The sequence below is a fragment of the Tigriopus californicus genome, chromosome 7, assembly GCF_007210705.1.
Source record: "Tigriopus californicus strain San Diego chromosome 7, Tcal_SD_v2.1, whole genome shotgun sequence".
NCBI classification, from domain to species: domain Eukaryota; kingdom Metazoa; phylum Arthropoda; class Copepoda; order Harpacticoida; family Harpacticidae; genus Tigriopus; species Tigriopus californicus.
The window spans coordinates 2,020,508-2,031,441 of record NC_081446.1 but is presented as its reverse complement, the minus strand read 5'-3'; the positions used below and the strand labels follow the sequence as shown (position 1 = coordinate 2,031,441).

The 10,934-nt window shown below is 41.7% G+C and overlaps 2 protein-coding genes and 2 long non-coding RNA genes across 6 annotated transcripts in view; 2 read left to right on the top strand and 2 right to left on the bottom strand.

Moving 5' to 3' along the window:
- The first annotated feature begins 741 nt into the window (after positions 1–741).
- LOC131883192 (uncharacterized) lies at positions 742–3,637 on the top strand. The gene is made up of 2 exons (XR_009373592.1): positions 742–2,288; positions 2,982–3,637. It is a non-coding gene; the product is annotated as an uncharacterized LOC131883192 (long non-coding RNA).
- Positions 3,171–6,997, bottom strand: LOC131883191 (probable tRNA(His) guanylyltransferase). 3 transcript variants are annotated; one of them, XM_059230579.1, is made up of 5 exons: positions 6,890–6,974; positions 6,322–6,791; positions 5,387–6,244; positions 5,001–5,279; positions 4,780–4,922 (listed from the first exon to the last, which is right to left on the bottom strand). In XM_059230579.1, the coding sequence occupies exons 2-4, from the start codon at positions 6,697–6,699 to the stop codon at positions 5,031–5,033; spliced, it is 1,485 nt and encodes a 494-aa protein (XP_059086562.1). In that variant the 5' UTR covers positions 6,700–6,791; positions 6,890–6,974; the 3' UTR covers positions 4,780–4,922; positions 5,001–5,030. The 3 variants fall into 3 exon arrangements, with proteins under 3 accessions (XP_059086564.1, XP_059086562.1, XP_059086563.1); XM_059230581.1 differs by lacking the exons at positions 5,387–6,244; positions 6,322–6,791 and adding an exon at positions 3,171–4,298 and having other exon boundaries at positions 4,358–4,922; positions 6,890–6,997; XM_059230580.1 differs by lacking the exon at positions 6,890–6,974 and having other exon boundaries at positions 4,885–5,279; positions 5,387–6,117; positions 6,198–6,244; positions 6,322–6,403.
- A 366-nt stretch (positions 6,998–7,363) lies between these two features.
- Positions 7,364–9,017, top strand: LOC131883193 (uncharacterized). The gene is made up of 2 exons (XR_009373593.1): positions 7,364–7,429; positions 7,519–9,017. It is a non-coding gene; the product is annotated as an uncharacterized LOC131883193 (long non-coding RNA).
- The window catches only part of LOC131883188 (protein turtle-like), a 49,984-nt gene continuing 46,517 nt past the window's right edge, over positions 7,468–10,934 (bottom strand). Inside the window, exons 15-16 of the mRNA XM_059230575.1 lie at positions 8,791–9,155; positions 7,468–7,763 (exon numbers count right to left, since the gene is read on the bottom strand). Of these exons, the coding sequence (XP_059086558.1) occupies positions 7,536–7,763; positions 8,791–9,155 (593 nt within the window). The 3' untranslated portion in view covers positions 7,468–7,535. The remainder of the gene's footprint in view (positions 7,764–8,790; positions 9,156–10,934) is intronic.

The following is a 10,934-nucleotide window of genomic DNA, read 5'->3' as shown; positions in this document are numbered from 1 at the left end:
TTATCGTTTACTAAATATTTCCACCATGCAAAATGCTTTTTGGTTTGGGACGATCATTAAAAATTTGAAAAACTATTTCTACATGACAAAGTTCCCTTTTGGTCACCTGGTAACAAAATAGAAATAATTTCAATTTGTGGGTTTCACACGTGGAGAAGATCTATCCCAATGATTTGACGCGTATTTTGATCCAAATCTACCCAAAGATCTAAAAAAATAGCATTGAACGGTAAAACCTTCGTCAATCCTTTAAAAGCAAGCATACGTATTTACAATATTTACGTATATACGTGACTTACAAGAATACGTACTTACATCGTACTCGATACATAAGTATATGTCATTCATCTGAGACTTGATACCAAACCGGCTCATTTTGCCCTAGTCACATGTCCCATTCTCCATGAGTGCTCGATGGGTCCCTCGCCTCACTCTCCAATCTAGTGTCCTCTTTGATCAACGACCAAAATCTTGCAAGCCAATGGAAGTATCACTCACTCTCTCTCTCTCTCTTTCTGTCTCTGTCTCTCTCTCTCTCTCTCTTTCTGTCTCTGTCTCTCTCTCTCTATGTTCTGTGTGCGTGTGTGTGTGAGAGTCTCTGTCTTGTGCCTTTTGGCCTCATGGTGGCTTCCAAAGAGGCTTCTTCTTGGGGTGAAGTGGCGAGTGGTTAGTTGCCTCCGACACTTGGTTAGGATCAGTGTTACAGGTCTGGACGAGAACAATCTTTCAAAAGTAAGTGGACAAATTATCCTACGGCTCGCTAGAGTATTCAAGTGGTGCTCCGAGTACGAATTCTGTCAGTTTAGGTGGAAGTTGATCGATGGGTAGTGTTGAAGTTGAGACACACAACCGCAGGGTCTCCAGCAGACATCGAGGATGATGTGCCCAATAGATGATGACCCAAGGGTCCTGATATGGGGATATGACAGGAGACGTGATTGATATACCGATATATTTAATTGATGGCATCGGCTCATTCGGAAATGTCCATCATCATGAAGATCGGTATTAATAGTTTGCCACGGGTGACACATGACTTGTTGCCCTAGTTTCCGCTGACTTTCTAAAGTTGGGCATATTGAACACGAAAGGTTGGGCAGCCATTTATTGATTGAACTTCGACAGGTTTCTTGCTTTGCCACCATGAGTGTTTTGAAAGGGGCAAAATAGAGATCGGTTTCTATAAGTCATCAAGTGCTTTCAAATAATTAGATTTTCTGGCTTCTCTTCAATCGGTACAAACTGACATGACATATTTGCATAATTGATGGAGAAGTCGCAGTTCAAGAAATGCGCTAGAATGTCATTTGAGGGTGTATTCAACATCCTAGTCAATTAGCATTCAGCAAATATTGCTTAGATCATCATCGTCGAAACTAAGCAGTTTTGAGCAATTGCATTGGCTGCGTTTTTGTTGAATCAAGGCCAAGACCTTCAAGAGTTGCTCAATGCTAATGCGAGTCCAAAAGGAATAATTAGGCTGATGCTAAAAGTGTACGAAAAGATGCTTATCAAGTGGCATCAAAGTAAGCATGTATTTGCTAATAGGACTTTTCCATTGACCCCGAACCCCCTTGGAAAATGATATTTTGGGACAACACGTTTTTAAAAGTGTATTCTCGCTTTTTCAAATCGACAGTACATTCATCCTACTTTGATCGAGAATAACGGGTTGGTCTTCTTTTTGGATGAACAACCTTCAGATCTGCAATAGCGAGATCAATGAAGCAACTGAAATGGCAATGAAACTTTTATGTTTTCGATGGATTCTCAGCTTTTAGTGCATCATATTTTGGACAAAGGCGTGGCCATGTAAAATTAGAATTCTCGATGTGAAAACGAACAATCGCTCTGTAAAATAATTTACATGTTTCGGTCATTCCTAAACACGACTCTCATCCAGCATTCGAGCCCTTGGTCCTATTTGCTAAAAATGGTGACTTTTTATAGTAATTTCCATACTTGTTTCCAACCCAATGACATCATTCGCACGCTTGGTTTTGTCCCAAATTCTCGTGCAAGTACATGCCAACATCCAGTAACAAAAACAATTGCAATAGTTTGATGTGGCGAGCAAGATTTCGTTCTGCTTCGCTCATTCGCTCAACAATTCATTTGAGTTGCACTCATAAGCAATTTGGCTAGAACTCGTATATAGAACTTTTTCTTCAATCTCGTAAGCGATTTGTCAGAACATATCAGCACATTCTTCGAGGAAGTACAAGTTTAATTTAGTGTTGATAAGAGTAAATCTTCGTTCTTCCCAAAGACTCAATTCTACCCAACAAGTGAGTGCTCAGAAGTTCAATGTAGAACCCAGCCAAAATTCAGGATTGGTTGGTGACTGGTCTATTTATTGACAAGTCGTTTAAAGGCAAATGCCAATATCATCATTTTTGGAATTTGTTTCGTTAAGGGAATGCCCAAGATTATTAGAGTAAAAACTTGTTCCATAGATGAACTTGACCTCTAAAAGTTTTGTGCGGAATCGACTTTGTCAAAAGCCATTTCAATGACTTTGCGACTTGTTCTCTTAAGAAACTTGAGCATGCCCTTGCAAATCTATTGGTCTTGGCACTCGCTAAAAAGTCCCGACCACTTATTTTCTGTAGCAAGGAAATTAATTAGGCATCTACGCTCTACACTGTCCTTTAACGCTGTGATCTCATTACTAGAGACGAGGGAAACTAAGTGAGGCGACTATTTTAAAGTCTTTTTTGAACTTGTTCCACTTGAACCTTAAAGTAGATGTGAATTACGGTCTGAAATGGATTTCCAAAATTGGCAATATTTCAATCTAAATCGATTAAAGACTATTTATTTGTCGCTTATGTTAGGAATACACTGGTCTCGAACTAATGCCCTCCTTGTTCAGAGGAACAAGGCACACCGCTTGAAGAATGTGCAAATATCAAAACACGAGAACTGTTGACCTTGACGGCTGTACGTTTTACTAACCCCATGATGGTTTTCCCTTTCAGATCTAGACATGTATACTCCCAATCCCGCCTATTACAGCTCCTTGAACGACCAAGGAGGTTTGCTCAAATATGTATGGAACAATATCACTCCCAACGGAGCAGGCTCAAACTCCAACTACAACCACAAAAATCAGTACAACAATGGGCAACAACAACAGCGGCAACAACAACCACGACAGGCAGGCGGTCAACAAAACCAAAACAATCCTCACCAAAATCTCAGCCGAAGCTCGTTCAGACGTCTCGGCTAGTATCTGAAGAATCATCGGATGGTTTTTTTACTCCACGAGTTTCTCAACAAGCTTATCATTTTAAGACAGATCACCGCAATCATTATTACCGTAATTAATCGTAGCCCTTGTTGCTGTTATTGCCGCCCTAGAAGAGACTGCAACAGCCAAATCAACAACACCAACACGACACCATCATGCTCTCTCATTTTGATCGGAATGACCAATATCAACGCTCCCAAAAATTGCCCGACAGCTCCTTCAATCGTCCTCATTTTGAGGATGATGGCGAGAAGCTCTATGAAGAAGAAAACGACCAACATGATCATTTAGGAATTTTTGACGAGGAAAAGAAATTGCAAAATTTGTAACCTATGGCATTATTATCAGATTGAATCCGACCCAAATAGAGCTTCTTCTGTTGTATACTGTACTTTGACTACTGTGGGGAGAAATGAAACTTGAAAAACAAGTCGACAAACATTGAATGGTTAGATATCAACCACACAATTAACGAGGACAAATCATGACAGGACACTCGCCCCCCTCCATAGGAGTTTCCTCTTAATTTTTAATGTCCAACAAATACCAGGATGTTCCAATCCACCATGGCTATTTCAATTGTTCAATCAAAACCAAAATCGACAGACGAACCGACAAACTCGACTCTTACGAAACCATCGTTTTGGGTGGAATATTTTATCTATATAAATAAACACATACGGCACACAGCCATTGCGTACCCCTGTTGTAAATTTTCAAAATTGCTAGAAAAACCAATAAAACCACGTTAAATACTCTGCATAACTGAATATTTCACACTTTTCCATTCAATCATTCATGCGTCCTTGTACGGATCCAACAAATACGTATGATCTTCCCAAAAACCATCGCCAATAATGTCACAATGAGTCGCGGTAATTTTACTGCGGATTTTGATTTGGCCATTTTCCATCGGTACCTCGACTCTTTCACGATAAATGGTTGTACCCTTCTTGAATTGGTCGCGTTCGTTGTTGTAGTTGATTCCGAATTGAGAGAACAAGATCTCATTCTTGTCTGCAGCAAAGGTTCCCTTGAGCTTCTCCTGAAACGCAGGGATTTGCATTGTGAACCTATTAAGGCTTGAAAAGCAGTTTGTCCTACCTGGGCTTGTTGATTTGTCAGACCACCTTTCAAAACGAGGTTCCAAAAAGTGGTGTTGTACAAGTTGTTGATATGACAATCCACTTGTCGCCAACTCAAATAATCTCGTAAGGTCAGATTGGTGGGATAAAGCACTGCGCGAGCATCGAATACTGGCGGAAATTTGAGTTGCTTTTCTGGGAAGAAGTCCTTCCAATAGAACACATAACTCGAGCCGAACTGGCTGACGATATTGGTCATGAGTTTGGATGCTCGTCGATTATAGAGCACGGTGTCTTTTCGGAAAACAAAACTGTATTCATCACTCTGACCGTAGGCCAGGAGCACGTCCCGGAATTGGTCTAAAACCCGCTCGGCACATCGATTCATGAGATCCAAGGCGGGTTTATCGTTGGGCTTTTGGAACTGATGAACATCGGAGAATTTGTGGAAGGCTTTCCCATCGATCCGAATCACGATCCAGCAATTGGGGAGCAACTTGTCATCGGATTCATACTGGCGCACATACTCGTATTTGGAATGGGACATGGCTCCACTTGCACACAAAGCTCTCTTGCACTGAAATCTGGATCAACACGAGAATCAGCAAGGGGATGTTGGGTTGGATTTCAGAAAAGGGGATTTTAGTTCCAGATTGCCTCACTGAGCCGCCGTGGTGAATGTTTTCAAGACTTTAAGCATGAGCATCTTGAATCGTTTCTTGGAAGTAGGAGGGTGAAAATGAGGCGATTTCTAGGAGTGGCACTTGAATCCCGGTTGTCTGCATGACGTTTCGAGCAACGCGGTTCAATAGGGTCAGCAGTTCCATGGAACCTCCATGGACATCCAACTCTTTGCACAACAATTGAATGAAGTAAGTGCCTTCTCTGGAATTACGATAGCTGATGTACTCGGGAACGGTCGAGTGGAATATTATCCAATCCTGAAGAATAAAAATAGACAACAACCATCAAAACAATACCCTTTTTCAATCGATCTTTCCGTATCTAAACTATCTAAAGAGGGTCTCCCAGAGCTTCATTATCTTGCCTTGCAAGCAGGTGAGACTGAGTTCAAATCAAGCGTCCTCAAAGTGCTCGAGGAGTCGTTGCAAATCATGCGTTGAGGTTCTTTGCCTCTACATGCTTGGACCAAGAACAGTTTCAATTTGAGCTTCTTGAGTTTGGGGGCCTGAACCACTTCCTTCCTGATCCGGTTCAGGGATTCTTTCTGTCCATCCACCCCTAGGATGTAATCCTTGTCATCAACGCGCTCTCCATGGCTCAATATAGTGACCATAATGTAATCATAGCCTTCAAAGTCACCATCAATAGCCTTCTTTATACGTGGCAAGATCTCTTTTGCCTTCAGATTGGTCAGAACCAAGCGGTCGTTGGCGGCACAGCCATATCTTCCCATAGTTCGGAGTAATTCGACCTCATCTCGCTCGGTCCCATCACGATTGTCAAAGTTTGACGCTTTGGAGAAGTCCTTTTGGTTCAAGATGAGCAGAAATCCCTTCTTCAAAAGCCTGGTGTCGTTAGTTTCGGGTTTGAAAGGCACCAATGGTCGGATGTACTCATCATAGGTGAACATTGTGTCATCGTTTAGGTACTTCCGAAATCGGGAAAAATCCCGTTTGGGGTTGAACCGATTTCGATCCTGCATCAGTTCTAAAAGGTTGGTCTCTAGACGTCGAAAATGCTCCTTCGGGGCGAGGCTTGCAATGGAAGAGTCCTTTTGGAGATCTTGATTCAGTTTTTCCACGAAATCCATGGCTTCTGAAGTGGTCATATTCAAAGAGAACTTGAAAAGCATCACCCGGACGTGATTTAAAAAGTAGTACTCTTTGTCCTCGTACTTGCTGATGATTTCGCTCCTCCTCAGGCCAGTCAAATCCAGTAAGAGCTAAAATAAAACAAGGGGCAAGCATGATATTAATTGATAACTACCCTTGCAATCTAGGCAAACCATGAAAAATTTACCTTATAATGTCTGATGAGATGACAGGCGCATATAATAGAAACCATCCACAAGTGGTTGTTCTTCTTAGCGCCCTCTTCTTTCAGCTTCTTGAAAAACCATTCTCCCCAAGCAAAATTCTGTTTCTGCTCAATCAGTTGGCACAACTTAAATGCTGCTTCATCCTCGTTAATGAGCAAAAAGGCCAAAGATATCACATCAGACGAATTCAATCCCTTGGCCAATTTGATGCACTCGTCCAAATCCAGAGAGACCTCGTCAATATTGGGGATTCTTGGATACGACCCCACATCGCACCTGACATTCACTCTCAAATACGAATTGGTGGGTATTTGCATGGACGAAAAGTCGATTTTTAACAATTCGTCGGACCAATCCATGTTTATATGGAGCGTGGAAGAACCAAAGTGACTTGACGGTGAATCACCTTCAAACTGGCTTCTACGGATTCCAAATCAGCTGAACTCATCATCTTAGCAGATGACGCAATTAAGAGAAAACCAAATTGAACATATTCTTTGAATCGTTACTTTAATCCAATGGATACGTGCACAAGTCAAAAACTCTTACCGGGAAATAATACACAACACGTTTCGTCTTATTACTTGTCCATGGAACAGGTTCCAAATCCATGTGCTCTCAAGAGCACGCAAGTAAATAACTTCAGGGTGACCATGGTACATTTGTCAATGTTGTGATCTCTCACATGTATATGCTAGATCGTAGACCACTGCATGTTGTAATTTAGTCTTCAATGATGTATTAAGATGTCTAGGATAAGATCAGATATTTTTTCGGCCAAAGCTGTGCGGCTTGAATTTGATCATCTCGTTGAATAAACAATTTAGAAGGCTTGGAAAAAGTTTTTGCTCCTCGTTGTTCCGACTTTAGGCCTTAATGATCTCTGCAGAATCATATTTGGATTGTCAAACTCTTAAATTTTCTCCTGATTCTATATGCGCTTTTTATGAAAACACTTCAAAAACTGAACTATTGAGTGTCTGCCATGAACTTCACAATTTGTGGGGAAATCTGACAATCCCTTTCAGTCACTCTGAAAACATAAAAGCGCCAAATCTTTAGAGTCAGTTCTAGCAACCTCGGAAAAAGGTAAGAGAGAAATAAGATCTGGAAAGTAAGGATCGTTGGAGGGTTTTTTGTATTTCGACGAATTTAAAAAGGGGGCATGTGTCTGACAGATGATTCCCCACGTGGCTCAAACCACGCTCTCAGTGTGAGATTTCGATTTCCTTCGCTTCAAGGGAGCGGGTTTGCCCTTGGCTGACTTTCCGTCCATGAAGCGAACTGTCCGGTTGTCCATTTTGCCGCCGATCCCCGAATTGGGTGTGGTTCTTCTTGGGAGAGTATAGAGGGCTGGAGGAGGGAGTACAATGTCACAATCGATGAGTGATGGAGGAATTTCTGACATCGGAAGATCGAGAGCCTAAAAAGATATTAGACAAAGACTAGAAAAACTTTGGGGCGGGCGAGCTGCTTAAATGCCTGGCCCTGAGCCTTATTGACATAAGCCTTGAGATCTGTATGGTATAGGGCTTAAAATAATTTGACAAGAACCCCCATAGAGTGACGAGAACTCCACAGGCGCCTTCGGCTCGAAAAAAAAGTTTCGTCATTTTCGAAAGGCTGGGTTCAGTCAGTTGCAATTTCAAACGCAAGACAACCATGAAAGAACTGGAAGAGGACGCTTGTTGGAGCAAACCCCGCTCTAATTTAGAGAGGTAAGTAAGTAACACTGTTCGTTATGACTGAATGTAAAAAAGGGTGTTCAATTTTCCGCTCTAACATGTGAGCCTGTGAAGGCTGTTCCCGCCGTGCTAATCTCAAGTTGCCAACTTTTCTGTTCGTTCTACATCTTTTGTCTTCCAGAGTTATGTGAACCACCCAAGAGAGAAGGCTAGAGCCCTCGAGATATCTTCCTTTGCTCATTGGTTCAGCTACACGTTGTATGTAACCATCAAAAATGCTTTACACACAAACTTGCTGGCCGTTCATTACTGGCATTCCTTCGGGTCCTCTTTCGTGTTTTGTTTTCCATTCCTTTGGTCTTTTTTAAAAGTAATTGGAATTCAGAGAGCAAATAACCAAGCGAGCCTTGCTGAACGAAACCCCGGAAGGAAACAAGGTTATGGGGCATCTCAATTGAAAAGTCAGAGATTGAAAGATAACATTGTCGGTGCCGGCATTCTTGATGACTTGGCACAATTGAATAAACTTTTCCTCTCATCGGCCTCTCTTGTATGCAAAGAGATATGAGAGATAATGCTGAAGGCCCTTTTTCGAGCTTGGCCAAGCAACTTGGCTGATGAGATTGGGAACAATGGTTGGATGACTATCCGACCTAGCTTCTTAGCTTGCCACATGGACTCTCGTGAAACTAAATCTGCATGAATAATGAGCTCGGATCAATGTACTTTTGCCTGGGAACGAGGCGAATGTTGATTGTGCTTTACCAGGGCTGATATTTGGAATGACGGAGGTTCCGGTGGAGACGGGAGGCCGTTCTGCAGTAATTGCAACGCATCGTAGCTCGTCGATGTGGGATGCTTGGTATGAAAGTTTCGAGGTAGCGTGGAGGCCACGAGATCCGGTCGGGGGTCTCCACCCAAACTCCTTCGGTTTGATGCCATTCGTCCCATACCTCGCAATGATAACGAGGTCAGTGTGGTGGACGGCTTCCTGGGGGGCGGGGCTGGAGGCACATTGTGTGGAAGAGTGGCATAATGATGTCTAACTTGTAATGGCTGACGTTGCAATAAGGAGGCCTGACTTCCGGTCCGGTGGTCTTGGGACACTGTTGTGGCAATACTCAATGGACCTGGAAATAGACCAGAGAGAAAGCTGCAAGTCTGATTTATGATTCGGATCCTTTTAAACGTCGGTTGGTTGTGACTGGCGTAGCTGCAACCGCAACGATCTTGTAGGAATGTCAGACTCAAGTCCACTTTAAAATGAGTCTCCAGGAAATGGACGGGATGTTTGACATTCCGCCAGGAATACCAGAAAGTTGTTCATTTCGTCTCGACACTTTGTCGAAAGTTTAGTCCCTACCCAACAAAATGAGAAGAAATATTAACCTTTCGATCCTCAGACGAAATGCAAGAGAATTGTGAACACGTTACAAGCATGTCATGCTTGTTCACTTTTCAATAACAGTTCGTTCGTCGTTAGCCATTTAAACACGACGCAAAAATCATATCGAATGATGTTTGGTTTGGGGTGCTAGGGTCAAAGGGGTGAGCCTTGTCCGGCCAGTGAAGTCAACCATCACATTGTCCCCTTCTAAATTCCGTTATTCAGTGCCATGTCCGGTATCAGTTTGGCTCTCCGTCTGTGGGTGTGGTTAGCGTTAAAAGTCTCATATGAAGAGAGGTCAGGGAGACGATTCGAACCAGAGACATCTCTCACTCTAATAAACTACGCTAAACACCAAACCATGTACTCTTTCCTTGTATAATTAAGGCAATCATTAAATGTGTTATGGTTAATAATTTTCATTGACAAAGATAGGTGCCTTTTTACCCTTCGGATTGTTCGATGATAGAGTTGCAGTAATTCCAGGTATCAAGCGCTTTTCTACTATGGGGCAAAATATCCATTCTGTCGACCAACTAACCATTTAAATCTGATGATTTCATGTACATAAACATTTTTACGTAAGCAATAACATATTGCCCGAAAGGAACGAAAATTAAGGTCTATTCAATATTTCTATGAGCTCGACTATAGAGGTAATTGATTGCCAACCAAGGTTTTGCATTATTTTTGTCAGGGTCAGCGTAAACCCGGTCGCATAACACACAAAAAAATATCTTTTTACATTTTATTTTTAGAAAACGTTGTTCTATATGACATGTTTTACAATGGGTAATCAAATATGAATGCTATAATCGTTTTATCAAGAAAAAAGGGAAAACACCCGCATAAATGAGAATGATGTTTAAAGCGCAAACTGTTCAATGACGTCGTCAAGCGTAATGTCAATTCAGCTAAAAATGCTGTTCTGGGTTTTTGAGCAATCTTACTGAAATTGTGTTGAACGATTTTTGTGCCTATGAAAATGTGATTGGAATCTTCTTAAATACAGAGCATGCAAGATTGTCAGACTTTCAAATCTCTATAAGGGCCCTTATTTGCAACGACAGCCAGCCCAAACAAAACGCGAAGACGCACGGTAGATTGCTAAATAAACTACTTTTGACGTGCCATGAAAGCAATTTCTTTTCCGGACATTATGTGACCCGGGGCATTAATTATAAATGAGATTTTGATAGAATTTGCCAAAAATAACACAGACGCATTATAATTCAATAAAAAAGAATTGGCCCAATCGGCCATTTTTTTTTGCTGAATGACAAAGCGCCCTCTGACATGCAGAATGTAAATCATTTTTCGTGCAGCGTAATGGGGCTACGGGGAATGTAATCCCCAACAACACTAAAACAAAAACTTGTATCTTTTACTTTACATTTGGTTACAGTTACAAACATCTTGGAAATGATGAAATATGAGCTGAACCCAATACTGAGAATAATTTGCTTTCCATTGAGGATACTCTTTGTCAAATAGTTTTACCCTTATTTTTGGTGATACTAAA

Excerpts from the sequence above, each read along its gene's own strand:
- LOC131883191 (XM_059230579.1), bottom strand. The coding sequence starts at position 6,699 with ATGGATTGGTCCGACGAATTGTTAAAAATCGACTTTTCGTCCATGCAA. Across the intron at positions 6,245-6,321 it reads ATCTCATCAGACATTATAAG|CTCTTACTGGATTTGACTGG; the intron begins GTAAATTTTTCA and ends GTTTTATTTTAG. Across the intron at positions 5,280-5,386 it reads CAGTCTCACCTGCTTGCAAG|GATTGGATAATATTCCACTC; the intron begins GCAAGATAATGA and ends TTTATTCTTCAG.